General features: G+C 41.9%; 2 protein-coding genes across 2 annotated transcripts; both read left to right on the top strand.

The window, feature by feature from the left end:
- The first annotated feature begins 9,840 nt into the window (after positions 1 to 9,840).
- LOC124682180 lies at positions 9,841 to 18,842 on the top strand. The gene is made up of 10 exons (XM_047216917.1): positions 9,841 to 9,959; positions 10,116 to 12,663; positions 12,969 to 13,083; positions 13,198 to 13,292; positions 14,638 to 14,876; positions 15,233 to 15,319; positions 15,705 to 15,804; positions 16,663 to 16,876; positions 16,972 to 18,075; positions 18,655 to 18,842. Exons 2-9 carry the CDS (start codon positions 10,186 to 10,188, stop codon positions 18,042 to 18,044), a joined length of 4,401 nt encoding a protein of 1,466 aa, XP_047072873.1. The 5' UTR covers positions 9,841 to 9,959; positions 10,116 to 10,185; the 3' UTR covers positions 18,045 to 18,075; positions 18,655 to 18,842.
- A 1,469-nt stretch (positions 18,843 to 20,311) lies between these two features.
- On the top strand, positions 20,312 to 22,184 carry LOC124682179 (40S ribosomal protein S18-like). Its single transcript, XM_047216916.1, has 4 exons — positions 20,312 to 20,387; positions 20,475 to 20,635; positions 21,463 to 21,651; positions 21,844 to 22,184. The coding sequence occupies exons 1-4, from the start codon at positions 20,385 to 20,387 to the stop codon at positions 21,947 to 21,949; spliced, it is 459 nt and encodes a 152-aa protein (XP_047072872.1). The 5' UTR covers positions 20,312 to 20,384; the 3' UTR covers positions 21,950 to 22,184.
- The last annotated feature ends 2,420 nt before the right edge of the window (positions 22,185 to 24,604 follow it).

Below are 24,604 nucleotides of genomic sequence, written 5' to 3'. Positions count from 1 at the left end.
TTCCCAACGAACGTGTGAGTTACACGCCATCAAGCTCTTTTACGGCGCCGTTGCCGGGGAGATCAAGACACGCTGCAAGGGGAGTCTCCACTTCTCAATCTCTTTACTTTGTTTTTGTCTTGCTTTATTTTATTTACTACTTTGTTTGCTGCATTATATCAAAACACAAAAAAAATTAGTTGCTAGCTTTACTTTATTTACTGTCTTGCACTCTATATCAAAAACACAAAAAAAATTAGTTACTTGCATTTGCTTTACTTATTTCATCATGTTTCCTTTTAACTTTACCACAAAAAACATACCGGTAGGACGCGGGTCTATAATTGGGAGAAACAATATAGAAGAATTTTTCAATCATGTTAGTACCGTTGAAGATTTTGAAGATAGACACTTGGTAGAACTTGCTCCTACTTATGAAATTGCTGCTGCTGCTTTAGTCCGCATGTTGGAAACTAAATTTGTTAATCTCAATCCTATAATCCAACACATGTTTCTTACACTTGGTGATATGGAAGAGGGGGAAAAGAAAGATTTTGTTTTAGAAACCCTTCTTAGAGAATTTGGTGGTCTAGCAAGAGAGGCTAGAAAGGTCTTCGCTAAATTTAGTATGCTTGGTTCTCATACTAATTTTGTTAGTCTCCTTGAAAAAATGGACATGGATAGGATAAGGTACACTAATAATGCTAATGATGGTGGGGAGATCAAAGCACCAATACCATGTAAACTCCTAGCTATGAATGATGCACTAGAACATAACTATGCTTGGCTTGTTCCTGAAAATTTGTTCGATGAGAGTAGCAAGCCCAAGACTAATGAGAAGGGAGACGCTGAAACTTATGTATCCAATATACTATGCATGGTTGAGAAAACTCCAAACCCCGCTGTAGATGCACCACCCTTTGATAACACTTGATACACACTTTACGCGCCTAGCTGAAAGGCGTTAAGAAAAGCGCTTATGGGAGACAACCCATGTTTTTACTACAGTATTTTTGTTTTATATTTGAGTCTTGGAAGTTGTTTACTACTGTAGCAACCTCTCCTTATCTTAGTTTTGAGTTTTGTTGTGCCAAGTAAAGTCTTTGATAGTAAAGTAAGTACTAGATTTGGATTACTGCGCAGTTCCAGATTTCTTTGCTGTCACGAATCTGGGTCTACCTCCCTGTAGGTAGCTCAGAAAATTAAGCCAATTTACGTGCATGATCCTCAGATATGTACGCAACTTTCATTCAATTTGGGCATTTTCATTTGAGCAAGTCTGGTGTCCTAATAAAATCCATCTTTACGGACTGTTCTGTTTTGACAGATTCTGCCTTTTATTTCGCATTGCCTCTTTTGCTATGTTGGATGAATTTCTTTGATCCTTTAATGTCCAGTAGCTTTATGCAATGTCCAGAAGTGTTAAGAATGATTGTGTCACCTCTGAACATGTTAATTTTTATTGTGCACTAACCCTCTAATGAGTTGTTTCGAGTTTGGTGTGGAGGAAGTTTTCAAGGATCAAGAGAGGAGTATGATGCAATATGATCAAGGAGAGTGAAAGCTCTAAGCTTGGGGATGCCCCGGTGGTTCACCCCTGCATATTTTAAGAAGACTCAAGCGTCTAAGCTTGGAGATGCCCAAGGCATCCCCTTCTTCATCGACAACATTATCGGGTTCCTCCCCGAAACTATATTTTTATTCCGTCACATTTTATGCACTTTGCTTGGAGCGTCGGTTTGTTTTTGTTTTTTGTTTTGTTTGAATAAAATGGATCCTAGCATTCACTTTGTGGGAGAGAGACACGCTCCGCTGTAGCATATGGACAAGTATGTCCTTAGGCTCTACTCATAGTATTCATGGCGAAGTTTCTTCTTCGTTAAATTGTTATATGGTTGGAATTGGAAAATGCTACATGTAGTAATTCTAAAATGTCTTGGATAATTTGATACTTGGCAATTGTTGTGCTCATGTTTAAGCTCTTGCATCATATACTTTGCACCCATTAATGAAGAAACACTTAGAGCTTGCTAATTTGGTTTGCATATTTGGTTTCTCTAGAGTCTAGATAATATCTAGTATTGAGTTTTGAACAACAAGGAAGACGGTGTAGAGTCTTATAATGTTTACAATATGTCTTTTATGTGAGTTTTGCTGCACCGTTCATCCTTGTGTTTGTTTCAAATAACCTTGCTAGCCTAAACCTTGTATCGAGAGGGAATACTTCTCATGCATCCAAAATCCTTGAGCCAACCACTATGCCATTTGTGTCCACCATACCTACCTACTACATGGTATTTATCCGCCATTCCAAAGTAAATTTCTTGAGTGCTACCTTTAAAATTCCATCATTCACCTTTGCAATATATAGCTCATGGGACAAATAGCTTAAAAACTATTGTGGTATTGAATATGTACTTATGCACTTTATCTCTTATTAAGTTGCTTGTTGTGCGATAACCATGCTTCAGGGACGCCATCAACTATTCTTTGTTGAATATCATGTGAGTTGCTATGCATGTCCGTCTTGTCCGAAGTAAGAGAGATCTACCACCTTAATGGTTGGAGCATGCATATTGTTAGAGAAGAACATTGGGCCGCTAACTAAAGCCATGAATCATGGTGGAAGTTTCGAGTTTTGGACACATATCCTCAATCTCATATGAGAATAATAATTGTTGCCACATGCTTATGCATTAAAGAGGAGTCCATTATCTGTTGTCCATGTTGTCCCGGTATGGATGTCTAAGTTGAGAATAATCAAAAGCGAGAAATCCAAAATGCGAGCTTTCTCCTTAGACCTTTGTACGGGCGGCATGGAGGTACCCCATTGTGACACTTGGTTAAAACATGTGTATGTGATGATCCGGTAGTCCAAGCTAATTAGGACAAGGTGCGGGCACTATTAGTATACTATGCATGAGACTTGCAACTTGTAAGATATAATTTACATAACTCATATGCTTTATTACTACCGTTGACAAAATTGTTTCATGTTTTCAAAATAAAAGCTCTAGCACAAATATAGCAATCGATGCTTTCCTCTTTGAAGGACCATTCTTTTTTACTTTTATGTTGAGTCAGTTCACCTATCTCTCTCCACCTCAAGAAGCAAACACTTGTGTGAACTGTGCATTGATTCCTACATACTTGCATATTGCACTTGTTATATTACTCTATGTTGACAATTATCCATGAGATATACATGTTACAAGTTGAAAGCAACCGCTGAAACTTAATCTTCCTTTGTGTTGCTTCAATATCTTTACTTTGATTTATTGCTTTATGAGTTAATTCTTATGCAAGACTTATTGATGCTTGTCTTGAAGTACTATTCATGGAAAGTCTTTGCTTTATGATTCACTTGTTTACTCATGTCATTACCATTGTTTTGATCGCTGCATTCATTACATATGTTTACAAATAGTATGATCAAGGTTATGATGGCATGTCACTTCAGAAATTATCTTTGTTATCGTTTTACCTGCTCGGGACGAGCAAAACTAAGCTTGGGGATGCTGATACGTCTCCGACGTATCGATAATTTCTTATGATCCATGCCATATTATTGATGATACCTACATGTTTTATGCACACTTTATGTCAGATTCGTGCATTTTCTGGAACTAACCTATTAACAAGATGCCGAAGAGCCGATTCTTGTTTTACGCTTAATTTGGTTTCAGAAATCTTAGTAACGAAATATTCTCGGAATTGGACGAAATCAAGACCCAGGGTCCTATTTTGCCACGAACCTTCCAGAAGACCGAAAGGGATACGAAGTGGGGCGACGAGGCGCCGCCACCATAGGGCCGCGCGGCCAGAGGGGGGCCCACGCCGCCCTATGGTGTGGGCCCCTCGTCAGCCCTCCGACTCTACCCTTCCGCCTACTTAAAGCCTCCGTCGCGAAACCCCTGAGGCGAAGAACCACGATACGGAAAACCTTCCAGAGACGCCGCCGCCGCCAACCCCATCTCGGGGGATTCTGGAGATCTCCTCCGGCACCCTGCCGGAGAGGGGATTCATCTCCCGGAGGACTCTACACCGCCATGGTCGCCTCCGGAGTGATGAGTGAGTAGTTCACCCCTGGACTATGGGTCCATAGCAGTAGCTAGATGGTTGTCTTCTCCTCATTGTGCTTCATTGTTGGATCTTGTGAGCTGCCTAACATGTTCAAGATCATCTATCTGCAATACTCTATGTTGTGTTTGTCGGGATCCGATGGATAGAGAATACCATGTTATGTTAATTATCAAGTTATTACATATGTGTTGTTTATGATCTTGCATGCTCTACGTTATTAGTAGAGGCTCTGGCCAAGTTTTTGCTCTTAACTCCAAGAGGGAGTATTTATGCTCGATAGTGGGTTCATGCCTGCATTGTCACCTGGGACAGTGACAGAAAGTTCTAAGGTTGTGTTGTGATGTTGCCACTCGGGATAAAACATTGGCGCTATGTCCGAGGATGTAGTTGTTGATTACATTACGCACCGTACTTAATGCAATTGTACGTTGTTAGCAACTTAATACTGGAGGGGTTCGGATGATAACTCTGAAGGTGGACTTTTTAGGCATAGATGCGGTTGGATGGCGGTCTATGTACTTTGTCGTAATGCCCAATTAAATCTCACTCGTACTTATCATGACATGTATGTGCATTGTTATGCCCTCTCTATTTGTCAATTGCCCGACTGTAATTTGTTCACCCAACATGCTTTTATCTTATGGGAGAGACACCTCTAGTGAACTGTGGACCCCGGTCCATTCTTTAATACTTGAAATACAAATCTGCTTGCAATACTTGTTCTTTCTTGTTTTCTCTGCAAACAATCATCTTCCACACAATACGGTTAATCCTTTGTTACAGACAAGCCGGTGAGATTGACAACCTCACTTGTTTCGTTGGGGCAAAGTACTTTGGTTGTGTTGTGCGGGTTCCACGTTGGCGCCGGAATCCTCGGTGTTGCGCCGCACTACATCCCGCCGCCATCAACCTTCAACGTGCTTCTTGGCTCCTCCTGGTTCGATAAACCTTGGTTTCTTTCGGAGGGAAAACTTGCTGCTGTGCGCATCATACCTTCCTCTTGGGGTTCCCAACGAACGTGTGAGTTACACGCCATCAAGCTCTTTTTCTGGCGCCGTTGCCGGGGAGATCAAGACACGCCTGCAAGGGGAGTCTCCACTTCTCAATCTCTTTACTTTGTTTTTGTCTTGCTTTATTTTATTTACTACTTTGTTTGCTGCATTATATCAAAACACAAAAAAATTAGTTGCTAGCTTTACTTTATTTACTTGTCTTGCACTCTATATCAAAAACACAAAAAAATTAGTTACTTGCATTTGCTTTACTTATTTCATCATGTTTCCTTTTAATTTTACCACAAAAAACATACCGGTAGGACGCGGGTCTATAATTGGGAGAAACAATATAGAAGAATTTTTCGATCATGTTAGTACCGTTGAAGATTTTGAAGATAGACACTTGGTAGAACTTGCTCCTACTTATGAAATTGCTGCTTGCTTGCTTTAGTCCGCATGTTGGAAACTAAATTTGTTAATCTCAATCCTATAATCCAACACATGTTTCTTACACTTGGTGATATGGAAGAGGGGGAAAAGAAAGATTTTGTTTTAGAAACCCTTCTTAGAGAATTTGGTGGTCTAGCAAGAGAGGCTAGAAAGGTCTTCGTTAAATTTAATATGCTTGGTTCTCATACTAATTTTGTTAGTCTCCTTGAAAAAATGGACATGGATAGGATAAGGTACACTAATAATGCTAATGATGGTGGGGAGATCAAAGCACCAATACCATGTAAACTCCTAGCTATGAATGATGCACTAGAACATAACTATGCTTGGCTTGTTCCTGAAAATTTGTTCGATGAGAGTAGCAAGCCCAAGACTAATGAGAAGGGAGACGCTGAAACTTATGTATCCAATATATTATGCATGGTTGAGAAAACTCCAAACCCCGCTGTAGATGCACCACCCTTTGATAACACTTGATACACACTTTCTGCGCCTAGCTGAAAGGCGTTAAAGAAAAGCGCTTATGGGAGACAACCCATGTTTTTACTACATTATTTTTGTTTTATATTTGAGTCTTGGAAGTTGTTTACTACTGTAGCAACCTCTCCTTATCTTAGTTTTGAGTTTTGTTGTGCCAAGTAAAGTCTTTGATAGTAAAGTAAGTACTAGATTTGGATTACTGCGCAGTTCCGGATTTCTTTCTCTGTCACGAATCTGGGTCTACCTCCCTGTAGGTAGCTCGGAAAATTAAGCCAATTTACGTGCATGATCCTCGGATATGTAAGCAACTTTCATTCAATTTGGGAATTTTCATTTGAGCAAGTCTGGTGCCCTAATAAAATCCATCTTTACGGACTGTTCTGTTTTGACAGATTCTGCCTTTTATTTCGCATTGCCTCTTTTGCTATGTTGGATGAATTTCTTTGATCCATTAATGTCCAGTAGCTTTATGCAATGTCCGGAAGTGTTAAGAATGATTGTGTCACCTCTGAACATGTTAATTTTTATTGTGCACTAACCCTCTAATGAGTTGTTTCGAGTTTGGTGTGGAGGAAGTTTTCAAGGATCAAGAGAGGAGTATGATGCAATATGATCAAGGAGAGTGAAAGCTCTAAGCTTGGGGATGCCCCGGTGGTTCACCCCTGCATATTTTAAGAAGACTCAAGCGTCTAAGCTTGGGGATGCCTTGGGGCATCCCCTTCTTCATCGACAACATTATCAGGTTCCTCCCCTGAAACTATATTTTTATTCCGTCACATTTTATGCACTTTGCTTGGAGCGTCGGTTTGTTTTTGTTTTTTGTTTTGTTTGAATAAAATGGATCCTAGCATTCACTTTGTGGGAGAGAGACACGCTCCGCTGTAGCATATGGACAAGTATGTCCTTAGGCTCTACTCATAGTATTCATGGCGAAGTTTCTTCTTCGTTAAATTGTTATATGGTTGGAATTGGAAAATGCTACATGTAGTAATTCTAAAATGTCTTGGATAATTTGATACTTGGCAATTGTTGTGCTCATGTTTAAGCTCTTGCATCATATACTTTGCACCCATTAATGAAGAAACACTTAGAGCTTGCTAATTTGGTTTGCATATTTGGTTTCTCTAGAGTCTAGATAATATCTAGTATTGAGTTTTGAACAACAAGGAAGACAGTGTAGAGTCTTATAATGTTTACAATATGTGGTTAGCAAGGACCTCCACCTCAGCCTCCAGTTCATCCAGGTTACAGTGTATGGCACTCTTCTCAGGTTCCTTGGAATGATCTTGAGCAGTGGATTCAGCGGGCCGTCTTCACTCGCGACTCTCCTCCTGCCGCTGACACCGAAGATGAGTACCAGTCCGAAGAGGAATCCGAGTGATCTCCATGGGGCGAGTAGCATCGCGCTTTTCCCCTTTTTGGCGTCTCGATGCCAAAGGGGGAGAAGTGTTCTATTAGGTCTTCTCTCGGGGATTTGCATGGTTAGGGCACAAGCATATGCGTTTATCATTCCTTTATTGCTTGTGTCCTCCTTTATGTCGTTTATTTGAACTATTTGGCTTGTTGGTTTGTTTGTTCAAAACTATGTGTTATGTGTGGTTGTGAGACATTATGTTAAGGATTTCGGATTTCTATATGTTGAGATCAAGGTTTATTATATGGTGTGTGATGTTATATATCCGGTATTATATATCTCCATATGGGTATGATTTCTATCACCTTGTCTCAACTTCATATATGTCTATGTCTCTTGTTTGAGCTCATGTTGGATACCTCTTGTGTTGAGGCACCTCGCACCTATATGTTGTGTATTTGTATTCAAATGCAAATTACTTGTATGCACACATGTAGGGGAGTGCCTCTATGTTTTGCCAACATGCTTGCTCTCTATAGTGATTTTCCTGCAAATCCGTATATTGTCATCAAACACCAAAAAGGGGGAGATTGAAAGAACATCTCTCACAATATGTTTTGTGTGTTTGATGTCAATGTATGTGATACACTAATGTTTGATGAAGTGGTGCAGGGATTATATAGATACATGTATATGAGTGACTTGTGTGGAAAAACGAGTCAAAAGGAAGCTGAAAAAGTATCACCAGGCCGGATAATCCGGGCCGGATATTTGCAAAATATCCGGCCCCCAAAATTTGGCTAAGGACCAGAGGCGACGCGGCTCAGTACTTCCCTGGCATGGGGCCGGACTTTTGGCCGGACATTTGGCCGGTTTTTCTCCAGGGCCGGATTTTTTGGGAGGGGGGGGGGGGATTATCCGGCTCCAACTCAGGCCGGATTATCCGGCCCTCGAAAGTCACCAACGGCAGGATTTTGAGAGGGGGTATTTATATCCCCCTTTTTCTACCTTCCTCCTTGCTCAATCATTGCACAAAATTCTGCCAAGCCTCACCACCATTAGAGTCACCTCAAGAACACAAGATTTGCAAGATCTCCTCCCTCACCCAACCAAAGCTCTTGATCTTTGGAGATTCGAAGGAGAAGACATCGATCTACATCCTCACCGAAGCAATTTACATTTCACCCTCATATGCTTGAGGGCCCTCTTGCTAGTGTTCCTCTTTGGATCTCTAGTTGATTGTTGTTGATGTATTGTTGTTGATTGTTGTGTTGTTACAGATTTGGGAGCCTCCAATTTGGTTGTGGATGTGTGCCCCAAGAACCTTGTAAAGGCCCGGTTTCCGCCTCGAGGAAATCCCTTAGTGGAAGTGGGCTAGGCCTTCGTGGCGTTGCTCACAGGAGATCTGAGTGAAGCCTTCGTGGCTGTTGGTTTGGCTTTCGTAGCAACCACACTCCTCCAAACGTAGATGTACCTTCTTGCAAAGGAAGGGAACTACGGGAATCATCTGCGTGTCTCCGCGTGCTCCACTCTCGGTTACCTCTATCCTATTCTATCTCCTATATATTGCGTAGCTATATCTTGCGTAGTTGTTAACCTTGTCATATAGGTAAATTCACTTAGTTGCATATCTAGAGAATTTACCTTTGTGTCAAGCCTAAATTGAAAAAGAACTAAAAATTGGTTAGCACCTATTCACCCCCCTCTAGGTGCGGCATACGATCCTTTCACCTATGGGCGTTGTTACCTTATTGGGGGCATCGACTAGCAGCTCTCACCTCCCTTCTCAACATGCCCCGGGGAAACCCTAGATTTGGACACCCAAATCGAACGATGAAGGCGCTAGTTTGCATCTTGTTCCCTCTTGAGGATATCGTTCTTGGAGATGCAGTCGGCTAGAGGGACCCGTGGTTCATGGAGGTGTGCGGCGATGGTGGGCGGTTGGAACCCCCTCCACATGCAAGGAGCGCCAGATGAGCCACAATGGTCGTTACTCATGGGATCGGAGAGGCACATGTTCTCTCACTTTGTTAGTGGGGGTAGCTCGAGTGCCCGGCTGTGTGTGTCGTGCGTTTCGCTTACCGGCGTCTTGTGGTGTTTTGGTGTGGCTTGTCATTGTTTAGGTTTTCGTCCGGTTTTCCTCTAATTAACCGAGTAGTGTGGGTCTCTTCACCATTTTCTATCTATTCAATTCAATGGATTTAGCAGTTCTCCTCATAACATTCAAAGAAAAAAAAGATTTGTCTTGAACAAATATTGGTGTAAGAAAAAGAAGGAAGGTGGGAGAGAAACCCAAACCTAGAACGGATACAGAAACCTTGTCCATCAGGGATATAATCGAAATAATTATCGTGTACCCCCTCTCCGAACCCCATATTAATTCCTAGATCCAGCCGGACCCTCTCCTCCCGAGTCCCGACGGCGAGAGCCAGAAGAGAAGCAGCCAGCAGCCAGCCAGCCAGACAAATCCCACGCCGCACCGCACAGCGCCGCCTCGTCGTCTTCGCCCCCGCCAGCCTCACCCCGGCCCTAATCCCCTCGCGATCCCCGAAACCCTAACCCCTCGCCGCCGCAGTCCGGCCCCTCCTCCGCCTCCGCCTATCCCCCCTCCGATCCAGGTGAGCCCCTCAGACCTGCCCGTCCCCATTACGCCCAATTCCGATCCGGAACGGCTCCGACCAAAACATATTTCGGGTGCTGTTTCGATACAGGCTTTGCCTGGCGCTGAAAGAAAAAGGTCGACTTTCTTATATCTCTCGTGGTTTCTGATCCAGGGCGCGACGCTGGCAAATGGTTTTTTGAGCTGTTTTGCGAGACCTCGCATCGGTTTTCAGGAGGTTTGAGATGGGCTCGGACAGGGAACCCGGCGGCTCAGGGGCCGCGAAAGGGCGGAAGAGACAGCTGGTGCTGGAGTCCAGCGACTCCGAAGCGGACGAACACCCCGTCTCCACGCCGGAGAAGCCCGACGAGGCCGCCGGCAATGCTGACGCCACCGTAACCAACTGTGATCAGTCAGTGGAGAAAGTGGCGCCTGTTAGTTCAGAGAAGCTTCCTGGGGCTAAGACTACTGAAACAGATGATTCTTCAGAGAAGAACACCACCGGAGACAAGCTGAACAGTAGCAGTGCAGGTGCCAGCGTCCCCCTAGGCTGCAGGGACGAGCCAATGGAGAAAGTGGCGCCTGTTAGTAGTTCTGACAAGCTTTCCGATGCTAAGTCTACTGAAGGGCAGTATGCAGACAAGAAGAATAAGGGGGATAGGCTCAGCGGGAGTAGCTCACAGCCTGACACCAAGAGGAGCAGAACTGAGGGTGTCCATGTTGGTGGTGCTGGAAACGGTGGAGCTGCATCGAAGGATGTAACTGCTGGGAAAATGCTCCGTCCAGGCTTTCCAAAATGGCGGTTCGAGAAGCCAGAGGTGAGGGCTGGTCGAGTTGATGTGGAGATGAAGGAAACCAGTGGATCAAAGGTCAAGGAGCAGGTTTCGAGCTTGAATGACAAGAGGAGACATGTGGAACCGCTGAAACATGAGAAGCACAAGCCATTGAAGACTGAATCAGTTGACTCTGGCCGACAGGAACGCCGGGAGGACATGAAGGCAAAGGTCAAGGAGCAGAACTCAACTTTGGATGACAAGAGGAGCCTGGTAGAAGCCTCGAAACATGAGAAACACGTGCCCTTGAAGAATGACAAGGGTGGCTCGGTTGAGGCTGGACAGCGGGAGGTTATAAGGGTGCAAGGGAAAAGTGGCATTTTGAAGATTCTGCCCAAGAAGGCTAAGGTTGATGGGGAAACCAGTGATAGCAATACTCGCCCAAAGAATGCAAAGGTGGTGGAGGCTGCGGATGGCAAAATTCCGACCAAGACTGGTGTTTTAAAGCTTCTTCCAAAGAACAGTATGGCGGCTAAAGAAAACAGTGATGGAAAGCTTCTTTCCAAGAGCATCAAGTTGGAGAGGGAGACCACTGATGGCAAGATCCTGACGAAGACCGGTAAGGTGGATAGGGAAACTGGTGATGACAAGGTGCCTACTAAGAACATTAAGTTGGATGGGGAGACCAGTGATGGCAGGATTCTGGCAAGGAATAATAGGGTTGATGGAGAGACCATTACTGGTAATAGACGAGATAAGGATGCAAGCAGTGCTCTCAATGAGTCTCAAAAGCATGATGAAAATGGTGGGAAGACAGTTACTAAAAAGCTGGTCTCCTCTGTCAATTTGAGGAGAAGCGATCCTAGTGTAGTGGGAGTTTCTACAACAAAACAGCAAAGTTCAAAGGCGCATCTGAAGGTCTCCTCACAACAACGCCTGAAAGATGAAAAAACTAAATTAGGTGAACACAAAAATGGGAAAAAGAGATTGCTTGAGCATAAAGGTTCACCAGAGAATTTGTCCAAGAAAGCAAAATCGAGGGTCACTGATCTGCAAGGTACATCTGCTTCTGCTCTCGAGAAGCATGCCATGAAGAAGCCAAGGGGAGGACCTCGTAATGACCTTAAGCAGAAACTCAGGGATCAGATAAAGGGCATACTCTTAAATAACGGATGGACAATTGACCTAAGACCTAGGAGAGATAAGGATTATGAAGATTCTGTGTATGTTTCTCCACAAGGTAATGGCTACTGGTCAATCACAAAGGCTTATGCAGTGTATCAAGAGCAGTCAAAAAGTTCACAGGATGAGGAGCCTATATCAAAGGATGATCTAGCAATGCTACAAAGGATTGTGCGGAAAAGAAGGGGCCAAAAAGAACATGCTGCTGAAAAGAAGTCTGGGAACAACAGAAGCAGAAAATATCAGAACAACGAAGAAAAGGTAAAAACTAAGAAACGGGGATGTGGACTACTTGTCCGTGGTAGTACCCGTAACATGCAAGGCACGGGTGACTATATCCCTTATAAATGGAAGAGGACGGTTTTATCGTGGATGATAGATCTGGGGGTTGTTTCAGAAGATGCGAAGATCAAATACATTAATAAAAAAGGGACACAGGCAAAACTAGATGGTAGAATTACTAGGGATGGTATTTACTGTGGATGCTGTTCCAAGATTCTCACAGCTGCAAAGTTTGAACTTCATGCTGGTTCAAAAGAGCAACAGCCTTATGCAAACATATTCCTAGAAGATGGTGGGGTTCCATTGTTGCAATGCTTACTTGATGCATGGGATAAGCAGGCACAACATGAAAAGAAGGGATTTTACAAGATAGATCCTGCTGATGATCCTGATGATGACACTTGTGGTATTTGTGGTGATGGTGGTGACTTGCTCTGCTGTGATCATTGTACTTCAACTTTTCATGTGGCTTGTTTAGGAATTGAGGTGAGCATACAAGTATATCATGAGGGCGGGCAGTCTTGTATTATCTTTTTTTTAAGATATCGAGAACATATATTTGGATTAACAATTATCTGAAAACTTGGGGTAGGATACGATGAGAAAATCATATGCTGAAATACAATCACTTATGGCTTTCCACTTGATTTAAGCCCACCTCTTTTCGAAGAGTTGTCTGCTAGGATTCTGGGCTAATATATTCATTTACTTATTTCTCTCTCAACACGTCTCTTTGTTTGTTGTCACATGCTTTTATGCGTATGTTTATTTTGTTCTAACTGTCGCTGCAGATGCCTTCTGAAGATTGGTATTGTCGTAGCTGTATATGCAAGTTCTGTGGCTCTGCTGAAGAAATGACACCATCTCTTGCTGAGTTGCTTTCTTGCTTGCAATGTTCAAGAAAATGTAAGGCTCATGACATGCGCCTCCAAACCCTCCCAACACAAACACATACAGTAGCATGCACACACAGACAAGCTTGTGCTCCCGGTGATTTCTTACACATTGTTGATTTTGTAGATCACCAGGTTTGCGCACCAGGAACTGAGAGGGACTCTGTTTGTACCACGTCTGGTGCCTCGACCAATTGCTTTTGCAGCCCAGGATGTAAAAAGGTACGGAATGTTACATAATTGTTTTCTGTTTTCTTGTTTTTTGGTGAGGATGATATTTAGTATTTGCCTGGACCAGTTTGTGAATTGATCCCTTGGTTGTTCCCCTTCCATTCTGCCATAGCAACATCCTGCTTTCCTGTGTATAGTTTGCACATGACATTTCTGTTCATAGGATCCAGTGTTTTACAGCTTCTTTTATAGTAGAAGGCATGGCATCCAGCTTCAGCCCTCCTCGATTTCCATCAAACAAATTAATAAAGTTATGGTACTGGTTCTAGTTTGAGGCCTGTCCAAACCAAACCAATTTTGGAAATTCATAGTAACTCTTTGACTCGATAGTTTTTAGCTTGCATAGTTTTCTGTTGCTGTCTTTTGGCATCTAATGCTGTGATAATTTGGCCAAGTCAAAGCTTACTTATCACCCCGTTCCGAACTATAAGATGTTCTAGCTTTTTCTGAATCATATGTATCTAGATGCATTTTAGTGGATCTGTTCACTCATTTCAGTCCGGATGTAGTCCACGTTGAAATATCCAAAACATCTTATAATTCGGAACAGAGGGAGTATGTAGAACAAAAAATTTCAACCACTTGTATTCACCTGTTGTCATTTCTTTACCGCTCATAATACCTTTTCATTTGTGCTCTTGTGGTGGCAACTAAAACAATGCCACTTTATGCTAGCTCTGTACTCTGCGAACATGTCACATTTAATCCTGAGGTGCTGGAATGTTTACATGTCGACCTGATTTTGTGTCCATTATTTCAGTAAATGGTTATTTGGGCTACTTTTGTTTCTTGTATGCCCATTAATCGAGTGAAGAATCTGCAACCATCGTATAATATTTGCTGGTTGCCAAACCCATGACCTGTACAGTCTCCAGAATATGTAATTATGGTTCTACATGCCACCACTTATCTATGTTTCTATCTTTTGAATGTTTGAAAGGGTTATTTTTAGTTACCGCTTAACTGATTTTTCTTGTCATTTCCGATTTTCCTGGCTAGCATATAGATATGTTGGATGTAATATTTACCATTATCTGGTCAATGTTGCTTTGTTCTAGCATGGCTGGTTCAGAGATCTATTAAAGCACAATATTAACAAATCTCAGGAAGTCCGCAACTCAAGCATATAATATCAATAGATCTCCATCATGCTCATGAAAGTCATATCATATTAATTCGTACCGTCGTCCCAACCTATGGAACTTATGCTTACACTGATCACATGCTATATCTCAATTAATTGATGCGTTGCCTTGTTATTGTCTAATTTATCATGTTCATTCTGGTTATCAAAATGCATGGCACTAACACTATTTTATTCTTTCAAATAACACAGATTTATAAACGACTAAAAAAGCTTGTTGGGCTCAAGAATGACATGGAGGCTGGATTTTCCTGGAGTCTGGTTCGCTGTTTTGCTGACAGTGAGGCTGCACCCCTGAAAAAGAAAGCGGAATTGGCGCATTGCAACTCAAAGACAGCTGTTGCTTTCTCAGTTATGGATGAGTGTTTTCTGCCACGTATTGATGAAAGAAGTGGGATTAATATAGTTCACAACGTCGTATATAACTGTGGGTAAGTATGCCTTTGTTGCCCTGGTCATCATGAGAGAAAAGATAAGTAATTTATTTTAATGATGCAAGATGAATGAAAGGAAATCTTCCTCGCTGTATATGTGATTTTCCAGAACTAGCTACACTTTGTATGGAATTCGTGTACACTCAGCAGCTATGAGTAATGTTTTCTTAGCCTTTCAGTGTTAGTCCAAGTCAATAAGCACAGGTTTTTTTTTTCCAGAAAAACCATAAGCACATGTCAGTTTGACAATTAAGTAGATTATATGTTTATTATGCGCAGTAGGCTTTTATACTTTTTAGAGCATGCTATGACATTACTCAGGTGGTCATTTATCCTTTAATATTCTATGGCAGGTCGGATTTCAGCCGTTTAAATTTTAGTGGCTTCCATACGTTTATTCTGGAGCGTGGGGATGAAGTTATATCTGCGGCAACTATCAGGTAAACTTTTTTTGCCTATCTTGTTTCATGTTGTTGGATTAATTTGCTTTTGCGGTTTCATATGAGCCTCAGCCACCTGCTTTTCATGCTCTTAGATTCTATGATTATTCAACTTATTTTTTTTCCTGCAACACATATATCCTGAGATTTGTGTTTAGGATGAGCAGTTAATTCCATTGTCATTGAAGTCTGGATTGCAATTGCAATTGGACTTTTAATTCTCCAAGATGGTAACTATTTGTGAGGTCATGCAGGCACCGAAACTAACTTCTACTCATGATGGCATTATACATGATTTTTTCACGACGTGCATACTTGGTGTTCTGCATTACCAATGTTATTTCAGCGTTAAAATACTTAATTTTGTTTTGTCTGCATGAATCAGGATTCATGGTACCGAGTTAGCAGAAATGCCATTCATAGGCACGAGAGGCATGTATCGGCGCAAAGGGATGTGCCATCGTCTACTAAATGCAATCGAATCGGTAATTTAGTTCGACATTTGTTTCTGATATTTGCTGCACAGCCATATGACATATACATATGGGCTTTTGATAGTTTGTTCTTTAATATTTTTCCCTTACGTATTATCATTTAAGATTTGTTGCATCAATCTGAAAATTATGTCTACACTGTTATAGTAGGCTACTGTTATTTTCGTATACATCTTCCTGGAATTGTTTAAACATCAGTAGTGTTTTCTGGATTGATTTATTCATCTAATTGTGGGCCCAGCATTTATTTGTGTCTATTCGTTGAATTTGTGAGATATTTCATCTCTTCCCTAGGATCCCTGCAAATTCGGATATCCAAGTCATGACGGTAGCAGACTAATACAGCTTGGAACCAAAATGTTACCGCTCGGAACCAGAAGCCCCACTTTATTTCTGATTATACTATTTTGAGCTGCATAGAGTTGTTTTGAACCTTAACTCTGAAGGAAAAAATAAGAAAGATAAAGAAATGTGACTAGTGTTGGGCTGCTAGTTAGAAAGGTTCTCAAACCTGGTTGTAGGTGTGCATTCTTATATTTGTTAGCAATGTAGCTTAATGCTGAACTTATAAAATGTAGATGGGGATTGTTGAATTGTGTAAATTCATCTTACTTTTTATGAGGGCGGGGAGGTATTTAGAAAAGCATGATGTGTAGTTTGAGTTTTACTTGTTGGATGTAGGGATTGATAGACTGGCTTTCCATACTTATTGGTTACTTACCAACACAAGTTTAAGCTTTGTGTTTATCAAATCAGCAAGTTCTTTTCCGGGTAACTGGATATACCCATGTTTGCATTGTTTTGTTTTCACGTGAACTTCTAACATGTTTTGGGTTGATTCTTCTGTAGACCCTTTGCTCTCTCAATGTTCGAAGACTAGTAATACCTGCCATACCAGAATTACAGAATACCTGGTCTACAATTTTTGGTTTTAAGCCCGTTGGACCTCTGAAGAAACAAAAATTGAAGTCTTTTAATCTGTTGATTATCCATGGTACTGGTTTACTGGAGAAGCGCTTGCTGCTAACAGGTCAAGTGAATCAACCAACCACTGCTGGGACAGGTAAAAAAAACCCAAAATACTCTATAGAATACTTTTCCCTAATACCATTGTAATTATGTTGTTTTATGTTTCAACAGTGCTCCCTATTCATGCAGTTAATGCTGTTGAGTGTGATAAGATATCTGCTCAAATGCTCGGCGAAGCAAGTGGACCTCTTACACCTGTTCATGCTTCTCGAGAATGTGCTGTGGGTGATAATAGTGGAGCTAAGGACAATGATACTTCTCGTGCTTTAACTGAGTGCTCTTCAGGCTTGGCATCCAAGCTTCCTCCTGTCTCTGAAGAAAAACCTCAAGAAAGGACTTCTCCAGTTAATATAGCTGATGTTAATTTGCGTACAAGTGAAGATGACATGCCTTGCAAGCCCGAAGCTGACAGTAAGGAAGAAGTGAAATATGCAGAAACAGATGTGTCATTGGTTGCTGATAACATTGTTACCGGTGAGATGCCTGAAGATAAATCTAACTCCACTTATGCAGATTCATCTGCTATTCCAGTGAAAATGGATACAGGTCCATGTTCATCTAATGAGCTTGGAAATGGTGAAAAATGCCCACCTAGTGAAATTTCTGTTGATGCTGGTCTCTTAGAAGACAAAACTGAATCTAATCTCAACTCCAATTCCATCTCTGCCCGCTCTGATACTCAAGAAGATATGAAGTCTTGTGTAGCTCCTTTAGTCACAAGGGATCGTAAGCCTGATGATAACCATGAGTTGAAAAGTATCGTTGCTGATGGTGATACTCAAAGTTCACTAGAAGTTAAAGGTTCGGAAGTTATTGTAAATGAGCAATCAAGAGATGCCTATACAACTAAAGATCAATCATATGTCGGTGGTGTAACTAGCAATGCTGTTGCTACTAAAGAACACAGTCGTTCTGCAGTTGATATCGTAGTATCAACAGAGAGATCATTGGATGAAACAAAGTCTATTGGAGGTGATAACAGTGAAGTGAAGGTTGCAACCATTGAAGTGCATGCCATAGCTGCGACCTCTAATGAAGCAGGAATAACAGTTTCAGCACTTGAAAGATCAAATGACATATATGGTGAAGATACCGCAAAGCCTACTCTAAGTTGTGGGGAGGGCCAACTTCATGGAGAGGAGGGCGTATACAAGAATAGCTTGGAAGATGGCCTAGCTTCTAGAGACCCTGTTAATGCATGAGCTTTATATTTTGTGCTACAAAATGCTGAAGGTATAGGAGACGATCAATTTCATATGATTGCTCTTTATGGCTGTTTCCCAAGATTTTTTATTTCAATGTTACAGTTTTCTGAAAAATAGACACATTTTGTTACATAAGTTGCTCTTTATGGCTTACTGGTTACATAAGCCTGCTTTAGGGAGATCATTTCACAGTCACATGCACTCGTTTTTCTAACTTGCAGTATCAACATGAATAATTAGCCCTTCAAATGTATTTTGATGTTTGTTACCTAAGATAATGAACGTGTAAGTGCATCCAGGTATCCTGAATTCCCATGCTTTTGTTGTGCAACAAAATCTTCACAACTCTTGGCCACGTAGTTGTACGTTATGCAGGACCAGGTTAAAGTTTGTTAAGAAAATTGGTACTTCTAGTGAGATGAGATGGGAAAAGTGATAGATGAAGTTTCAACATCTTCTTTTAGATATTCAGGGAGAAAAATAATACCTACTGAAGTCAAGATACTTGTTCAATAACTCAATCTATTTGAGACCATCTTCTGTCCAGATGTATCTGCATAATTTTCATGCTTGCTTCACTGACAACTTCTTTGACTTACTTGAATTGGTAGGATCATGCCACATTTCTGGAAGGTTTTGGATTGTGGGAGTTGTTTCATTAGGATAGTCAATCAAGTTGCTGGTTCCGAAGACTAGACATCAACTTTGTGTGATGTTAATTCTGACTACTGTAGACGACTGTTTCTTGAAAGAATTGTTGGACATATCCTTAGGCTGGGATGAATGAACTGTTTTGGTAAGATAATGATTCTTATTGCACATAAACCCATTTGGTCAGCTGACGCGATTCTAATTCCACAATAGTAGTTATCCCATCCTGTAGTTGAATTTGACACTAGTCTTGCTAAATTTGTGATCCTTTTGTGCCCCTCGTTCCTCATTGCTGCTGATATTGTTGCATTGACAGTGCCCAGAGGAAATTTCGTGCCCAGAGCAATGGTACACCCAAGTAACCAGAGACGTATTTCACTGCCATGGCTCATTGATGTTTCAGGAGTTCAGTTGCTTCTTCGAGGCTGTATCAGATCATGAAGCTTGAACTCTTTTTGAGTAGGCACCTAGTTCGCATCAGAGTTACATCCCAACTGGGTCACCCTTTTTTGTTGTGTGTATGTAGTATGTACATACAATACCTGCGAATTTTCTCCTTCCTTTCATGCAACCTCAAGAGTTATCTCTGAAAGATTGTCAATAGGCAAGGTTCAGGCCTTCAGGGTGTGGACATGTAAACTTTTGTTCTACCCTTGTACAGATCTATATAATCTGTCACTTTTCTTGGGTATGATGCTTTTGTTGGCTTCAGTTTGTATCCTGGGTGATGGTTCAGCGAGAAAGGTGCTCTTCAAGGGCCGTGCTCTTTAAGGGCATGATTCGGTCTCCTCCTGCAGTAATTGTTAGTTTGTCTATGATTTCTTGAACTCCTCCTAAAATTATGTGATATAGGTCTCCGACATGCCCTTGGTTTGTACTGTACGAGCTAAATTAGGAATTTCGTGGAAATAAAGTACTACCTCCGTTCCATAGTATAATACGTTTTGGCAAACTAATTTAGTAGTACTATAATTTGCCAAAATGTTAGGAAACAGAGGTGACACTAAAAGAAAATTCGGCAATGTCAGCCAATCTACACATGAGAACTTAGTTCGATTTATAGAACCAATCTGGAGAAACTGATGTAGGTCTGGATCCATTTTCTAATTTAATGAAAATCTGTAGCAAATGGAATTCAACTTTGAAAAACCAAGAAGAGATACGTATTGTTATTGCTATCCAAAAAAGGAGTATGATTTACCTCTCATGCTCAGGTAATCAGTCTAAACTTTGAAAATCCAAGAGTAGAGTGTTATTGGTCTCCAAAAATGAAGGAGCATGATTTGCCTCTCATGCTCAGAGCTCAGGTTATTATTATCGATCTAATAACTTTGAAAAACTAAGAAGACCTGAAGTCCATCTTCTAAAAAAACCAATGGAGACTCGATATCTAGTTGGGCCTAACTAGCCTAGTGTCACTTGGGAAGTAAGAATGGGCCGTTGGCCCAAACACTTAGAGACCCAGCCTGGTAATCTAAATTAACCGGCACCGTAGATCCCACTCTGCATTCACGCCAACCGTCCGATCTTTAGCCCTACTAGGGTTCCGCCCCGCCCAAGACCTATATAATCTCTCCCCCACAGCGCCGCCCACGAAACCCTCGCCCCGCAGCTGCAGACGATCCCGAGCTCCGCCGCCGCCACCCTCCTCCTCCTCCAGCGAGAGCTCCGACCACCGACGTCGTCATGGTAACTCCCGCTCATCTCCCCCCCCTATTGTTTCCGCTGCTAGTCGATCGATCCGACTCTGATGCTCGTGGTCGCGGTCGCATGCAGTCGCTGATCTCGGGCGAGGAGTTCCAGCACATCCTGCGTGTGCAGAACACCAACGTCGATGGCAAGCAGAAGATCATGTTCGCGCTCACCGCCATCAAGGGTATCGGGCGTCGCTACTCCAACATCGCCTGCAAGAAGGCCGACATCGACATGAACAAGAGGTAAGCACCAGCAGATCCTCTCTCAGGCTCAGATCGTCCCCGCTTGGGGTTTGGGTGTTGCCTATGTAACCTTATCGTCCCACGTTTTGAGGATTAGGGTTGATACATCGTTGTTCTAGTGTGAACTAAAATTATTTCGCTTGCTTTAGCAAATTTTGGGTTTAGTTGCACTTCCATTGTTCGGGGCTTAACTATGTTTTCGTGGATTCAGCTGGTTTGGATTGAACTATGAATAAAATCGATGCTTAATTTATTAGAATCATTGTCGACATGCGTGAAACTATTATTCTGTTATACCTGCTGCTGCTGCACAAATTTTATATCTGTTTTACTAATTAGTTACGTATCTGTAACTGTTTTTAGTATTGTTATGAAACTGTTGCAAGCTTTACACAGTGCCATTGCTCATTCCTGAATCTGTTGTTATTACTGTTACGATAATGTGTTACTAATCAGTTATACGTACCTGAACCTGTTGTTATTACTGTTATGGGCAATAATTTGATTCACTTGTGTTTGGATGTCCTAAAACTACCTTGAGTTTGTGGCTGTTTGCAAGGTCTATGTGCTTAGCAAATAGCTACTGCCAGTTAAGAAATATGATAGTACATTAGGTAGTGTTGCTGTAACTCATATTTGAGTGATGCCACAATTTGTTTTCTTAAGTACACAAATTTTTGTTAAGCAGTCTTTTGACATTATGCCACTAAGCCCATGTATACATCCAGGTCGAATCATATAACCTGACTGTTGCTGTACAATTGTAGACTTGCTGTGTTGGGTGCTACAACTGCTAGTAAAGCTCTTGTCCTATTATTTTTGTGCAGGGCTGGTGAGCTTACTACTGAAGAGCTTGACCGCGTCATGCATGTGGTGCAGAACCCTCGCTCGTTCAAGGTCCCTGATTGGTTCCTGAACAGGAAGAAGGATTACAAGGATGGCAAGTTCTCCCAGGTTACTTCCAATGCCGTTGACATGAAGCTGAGGGATGACCTTGAGAGGCTGAAGAAAATCAGGTCAGTTCACTACTTGGATAGAGGTTCTTCTGTATAGTAGTACTGTAGTCCTCTATTTTGTGTGTGTATACATCCTGATAGTGTGTTCAGATCTTTGGAATGTATGCGTCGTTATTAGAACATGTCACAGTATTCAGATAACCAATTGGTTGCAATTTCCTTGTTTTGATGATTTGCACTCCTATGTTTCAGGAACCACCGTGGTCTGCGTCACTACTGGGGTGTCCGTGTCCGTGGGCAGCACACCAAGACCACCGGCAGGAGGGGAAAGACTGTTGGTGTCTCGAAGAAGAGATAAACCTGATGCCCATCAGTCGCTGCATGCTGGCTTATCTTTGTTGTCTCTTAATGATGTGAAACCCTCGTCCTGGATAGTTTTGTTGGGGGTTCTATTTGCATGTCTCTTATGGTAAGTCATGGTCTGCTCTGGTTTATGTTACCTCTGAGCGTCATTAGCTATGAGTCTTGTTTGTGGATTCAGTTATGTGTTTTCTGAATGGAGATAAGTTCTGTGGACATATTTGTGATTGGTATTTTTGCCCTGCTGTTTTGCGTAGAAATAACAGTACGTTTTACGTCGACTATAAGAGAAGCCCCTGGCAAGTTTTGCGTTAACATGTTTGTTTTTGGTATTTGTGCCCTGGTGTTCTGCGTCGAAATACTTAGTTTAGAGCATCTCCACTGGTAGCCCTCAAATCGGCGCTGGCAGGGTGTTGGCATCTCTGTTTGGGGCTGGCACTGCATTCTCTGCTTGGTTCGTATCGGTCAACCTTTCCCTCCCTTTCTCTATTTGGGGTAGATACATATCAACGAGTGGACAAGCCAGAGAAAATTTGACTTTGGTTTAGATCGTTTTGTGGAATATCTGTCTCTGGACTCCCAAGCCTACATGGAGGAGATGCAGCGACTATTTGTAACTTCCTCCATTGCTCAAGCCGAGGGGAGAAAGAAAAAAGTCCATTTTTCGTCTTTCAACTTTCACACAAGTTCACTTTTGATCCCAAATGTTTCATTTGGTCCAAAAGAGATCCTAAACTTTGCCAACTTGTTCAAACGTCTGGTTCTGCTTATTTTTTTAAAAAAGATACGAAACATAACCAAGCAGTACGAACACCACGGTGAAAATACCGAACCTTTCGCCAAAATAAATTGTACCGAGCCAGTTTCAGCCAAAATAAATCCCAATCCTCCGGCTTGAGTAGGTCGCCGCAATTTATCTATCCGTTCGATATCGGCATTCGTCGCTCGTCTGACATCCCGATTGTCCACTGCGATGTCCGCCACTAGATCAAGCTGGATGTAATGATACCCACAACAATCTTTTAACTACTTTTGCGGTTGAATATGGAGATTTGGTTCGTATCGGTCAACCTTTCCCTCCTTTCTCTATTTGGGGAAGCTGTTTGGGGTGCTCCCAAAACAGCGGTCAGATAGATGTTCTGAATTAAAATCATAAGTAAATGCATAGAAAATTAAATAAGAAATATTTTATTTTACAAACTAATATATAATTGGAAACGTGGTTTACATGAAGTTATAGTTTGAAACATGGTTTTCCACCTAGTCACCCAAACTGAAAAATCAGGTTAAGTTAGTACATGACCAACAGCGTTGCCCTAGTTGCCCTAGCTCGCTGCTCTGCAGACCAGGTAGGTTCGGATGCCATGGTGGCATGCTCTGCAGCGACATTTGTTGCCTGCAGAGAAGGCCGCCTCCTCAGATCGAAAAGAGAGAATGGCAAGAAAGAGAGAAGAAAAGTAGGAGCAAAACGGGGTAGATACATATCAACGAGTGGACAAGCCAGAGAAAATTTGACTTTGGTTTAGATCGTTTTGTGGAATAGCTGTCTCTGGACTCCAAGCCTACATGGAGGAGATGCAGCGACTATTTGTAACTTCCTCCATTGCTCAAGCCCTTAAGGGAGAGGGGAGAAAGAAAAAAGTCTATTTTTCGTCCGTCAACTTTCACATAAGTTCACTTTTGATCCCAAATGTTTCATTTGGTTCAAAAGAGATCCTAAACTTTGCCAACTTGTTCAAACATCTGGTTCTGCTTATTTTTTTTAAAAAGATACGAAACAGCAGTACGAACACCACGGTGAAAATACCAAACCTTTCGCCAAAATAAATTGTACCGAGCCAGTTTCAGCCAAAATAAATCCCAATCCTCTGGCTTGACTAGGTCGCCGCAATTTATCTATCTGTTCGATATCGGCATTCGTCGCGCTCGTCTGACATCCCCATTGTCCACTGCGATGTCCGCCACTAGATCAAGCTAGATGTAATGATACCCACAACAATCTTTCAACTACTTTTGCGGTTGAACATGGAGATTTGGTTCGTATCGGTCAACCTTTCCCTCCCTTTCTGCCCTCACATACGCCAGTGGGCGCGTCCAGCCGGGGGATATGCGGAGGTTGATGAGTTGCGGCGCTACTAGGGCTGTTGCTGCCCTTTACGTGAGAATTGCTGGAGTGGCAGAAAGACGAGGCTGCCAGGTCTGGTTATTTACCATCCTCTTTTTCTTGCTCGCGCGTGAGTGGGATTCAAGGTTCTGGTCTAGGACTAGTTTTTATTGAGGTATGGTTTGGATCTGATTTTATTTTTTAAACCTTGGTTATCATCTACGGAAGAAAATCATAAGAACAAGACATGTGAACGGGTTGGCAAAGTTTAGGATCCATTATGTACCAAATAAAACATTTAGGATGAAAAGTGAACTCTGCACAAAGTTGAAGGATGAAAAATGGACTTTTTTCGGGGAGAAAATGCTGCCACTCAGAGCACAAGGCACCTTGCATGTGTTGGGTGAGGATGGTGCCTGAACATTAGTTTAATTTTTTTATTTACTTTTTTGCTGGAGAAGTTATACTTGGTAGTACCACTGTTGCTCATGGGCTTCCCTAGCTAGCGGAGATGAGGACTTAACCAGTTGAGCTACTAGTATTTCTTGC

The sequence above is a fragment of the Lolium rigidum genome, unplaced genomic scaffold (genome assembly GCF_022539505.1).
Source record: "Lolium rigidum isolate FL_2022 unplaced genomic scaffold, APGP_CSIRO_Lrig_0.1 contig_70008_1, whole genome shotgun sequence".
NCBI classification, from domain to species: Eukaryota; Viridiplantae; Streptophyta; class Magnoliopsida; order Poales; family Poaceae; genus Lolium; species Lolium rigidum.
Note: the sequence above shows the minus strand (reverse complement) of the source record. Positions and strands in the feature narration are given on the sequence as shown.

Excerpts from the sequence above, each read along its gene's own strand:
- LOC124682180 (XM_047216917.1), top strand. The coding sequence starts at position 10,186 with ATGGGCTCGGACAGGGAACCCGGCGGCTCAGGGGCCGCGAAAGGGCGG. Across the intron at positions 15,320-15,704 it reads ATATCTGCGGCAACTATCAG|GATTCATGGTACCGAGTTAG; the intron begins GTAAACTTTTTT and ends TGCATGAATCAG. Across the intron at positions 16,877-16,971 it reads ACCAACCACTGCTGGGACAG|TTAATGCTGTTGAGTGTGAT; the intron begins GTAAAAAAAACC and ends CTATTCATGCAG.
- LOC124682179 (XM_047216916.1), top strand. Across the intron at positions 20,636-21,462 it reads GACATCGACATGAACAAGAG|GGCTGGTGAGCTTACTACTG; the intron begins GTAAGCACCAGC and ends ATTTTTGTGCAG. Across the intron at positions 21,652-21,843 it reads GAGAGGCTGAAGAAAATCAG|GAACCACCGTGGTCTGCGTC; the intron begins GTCAGTTCACTA and ends CCTATGTTTCAG.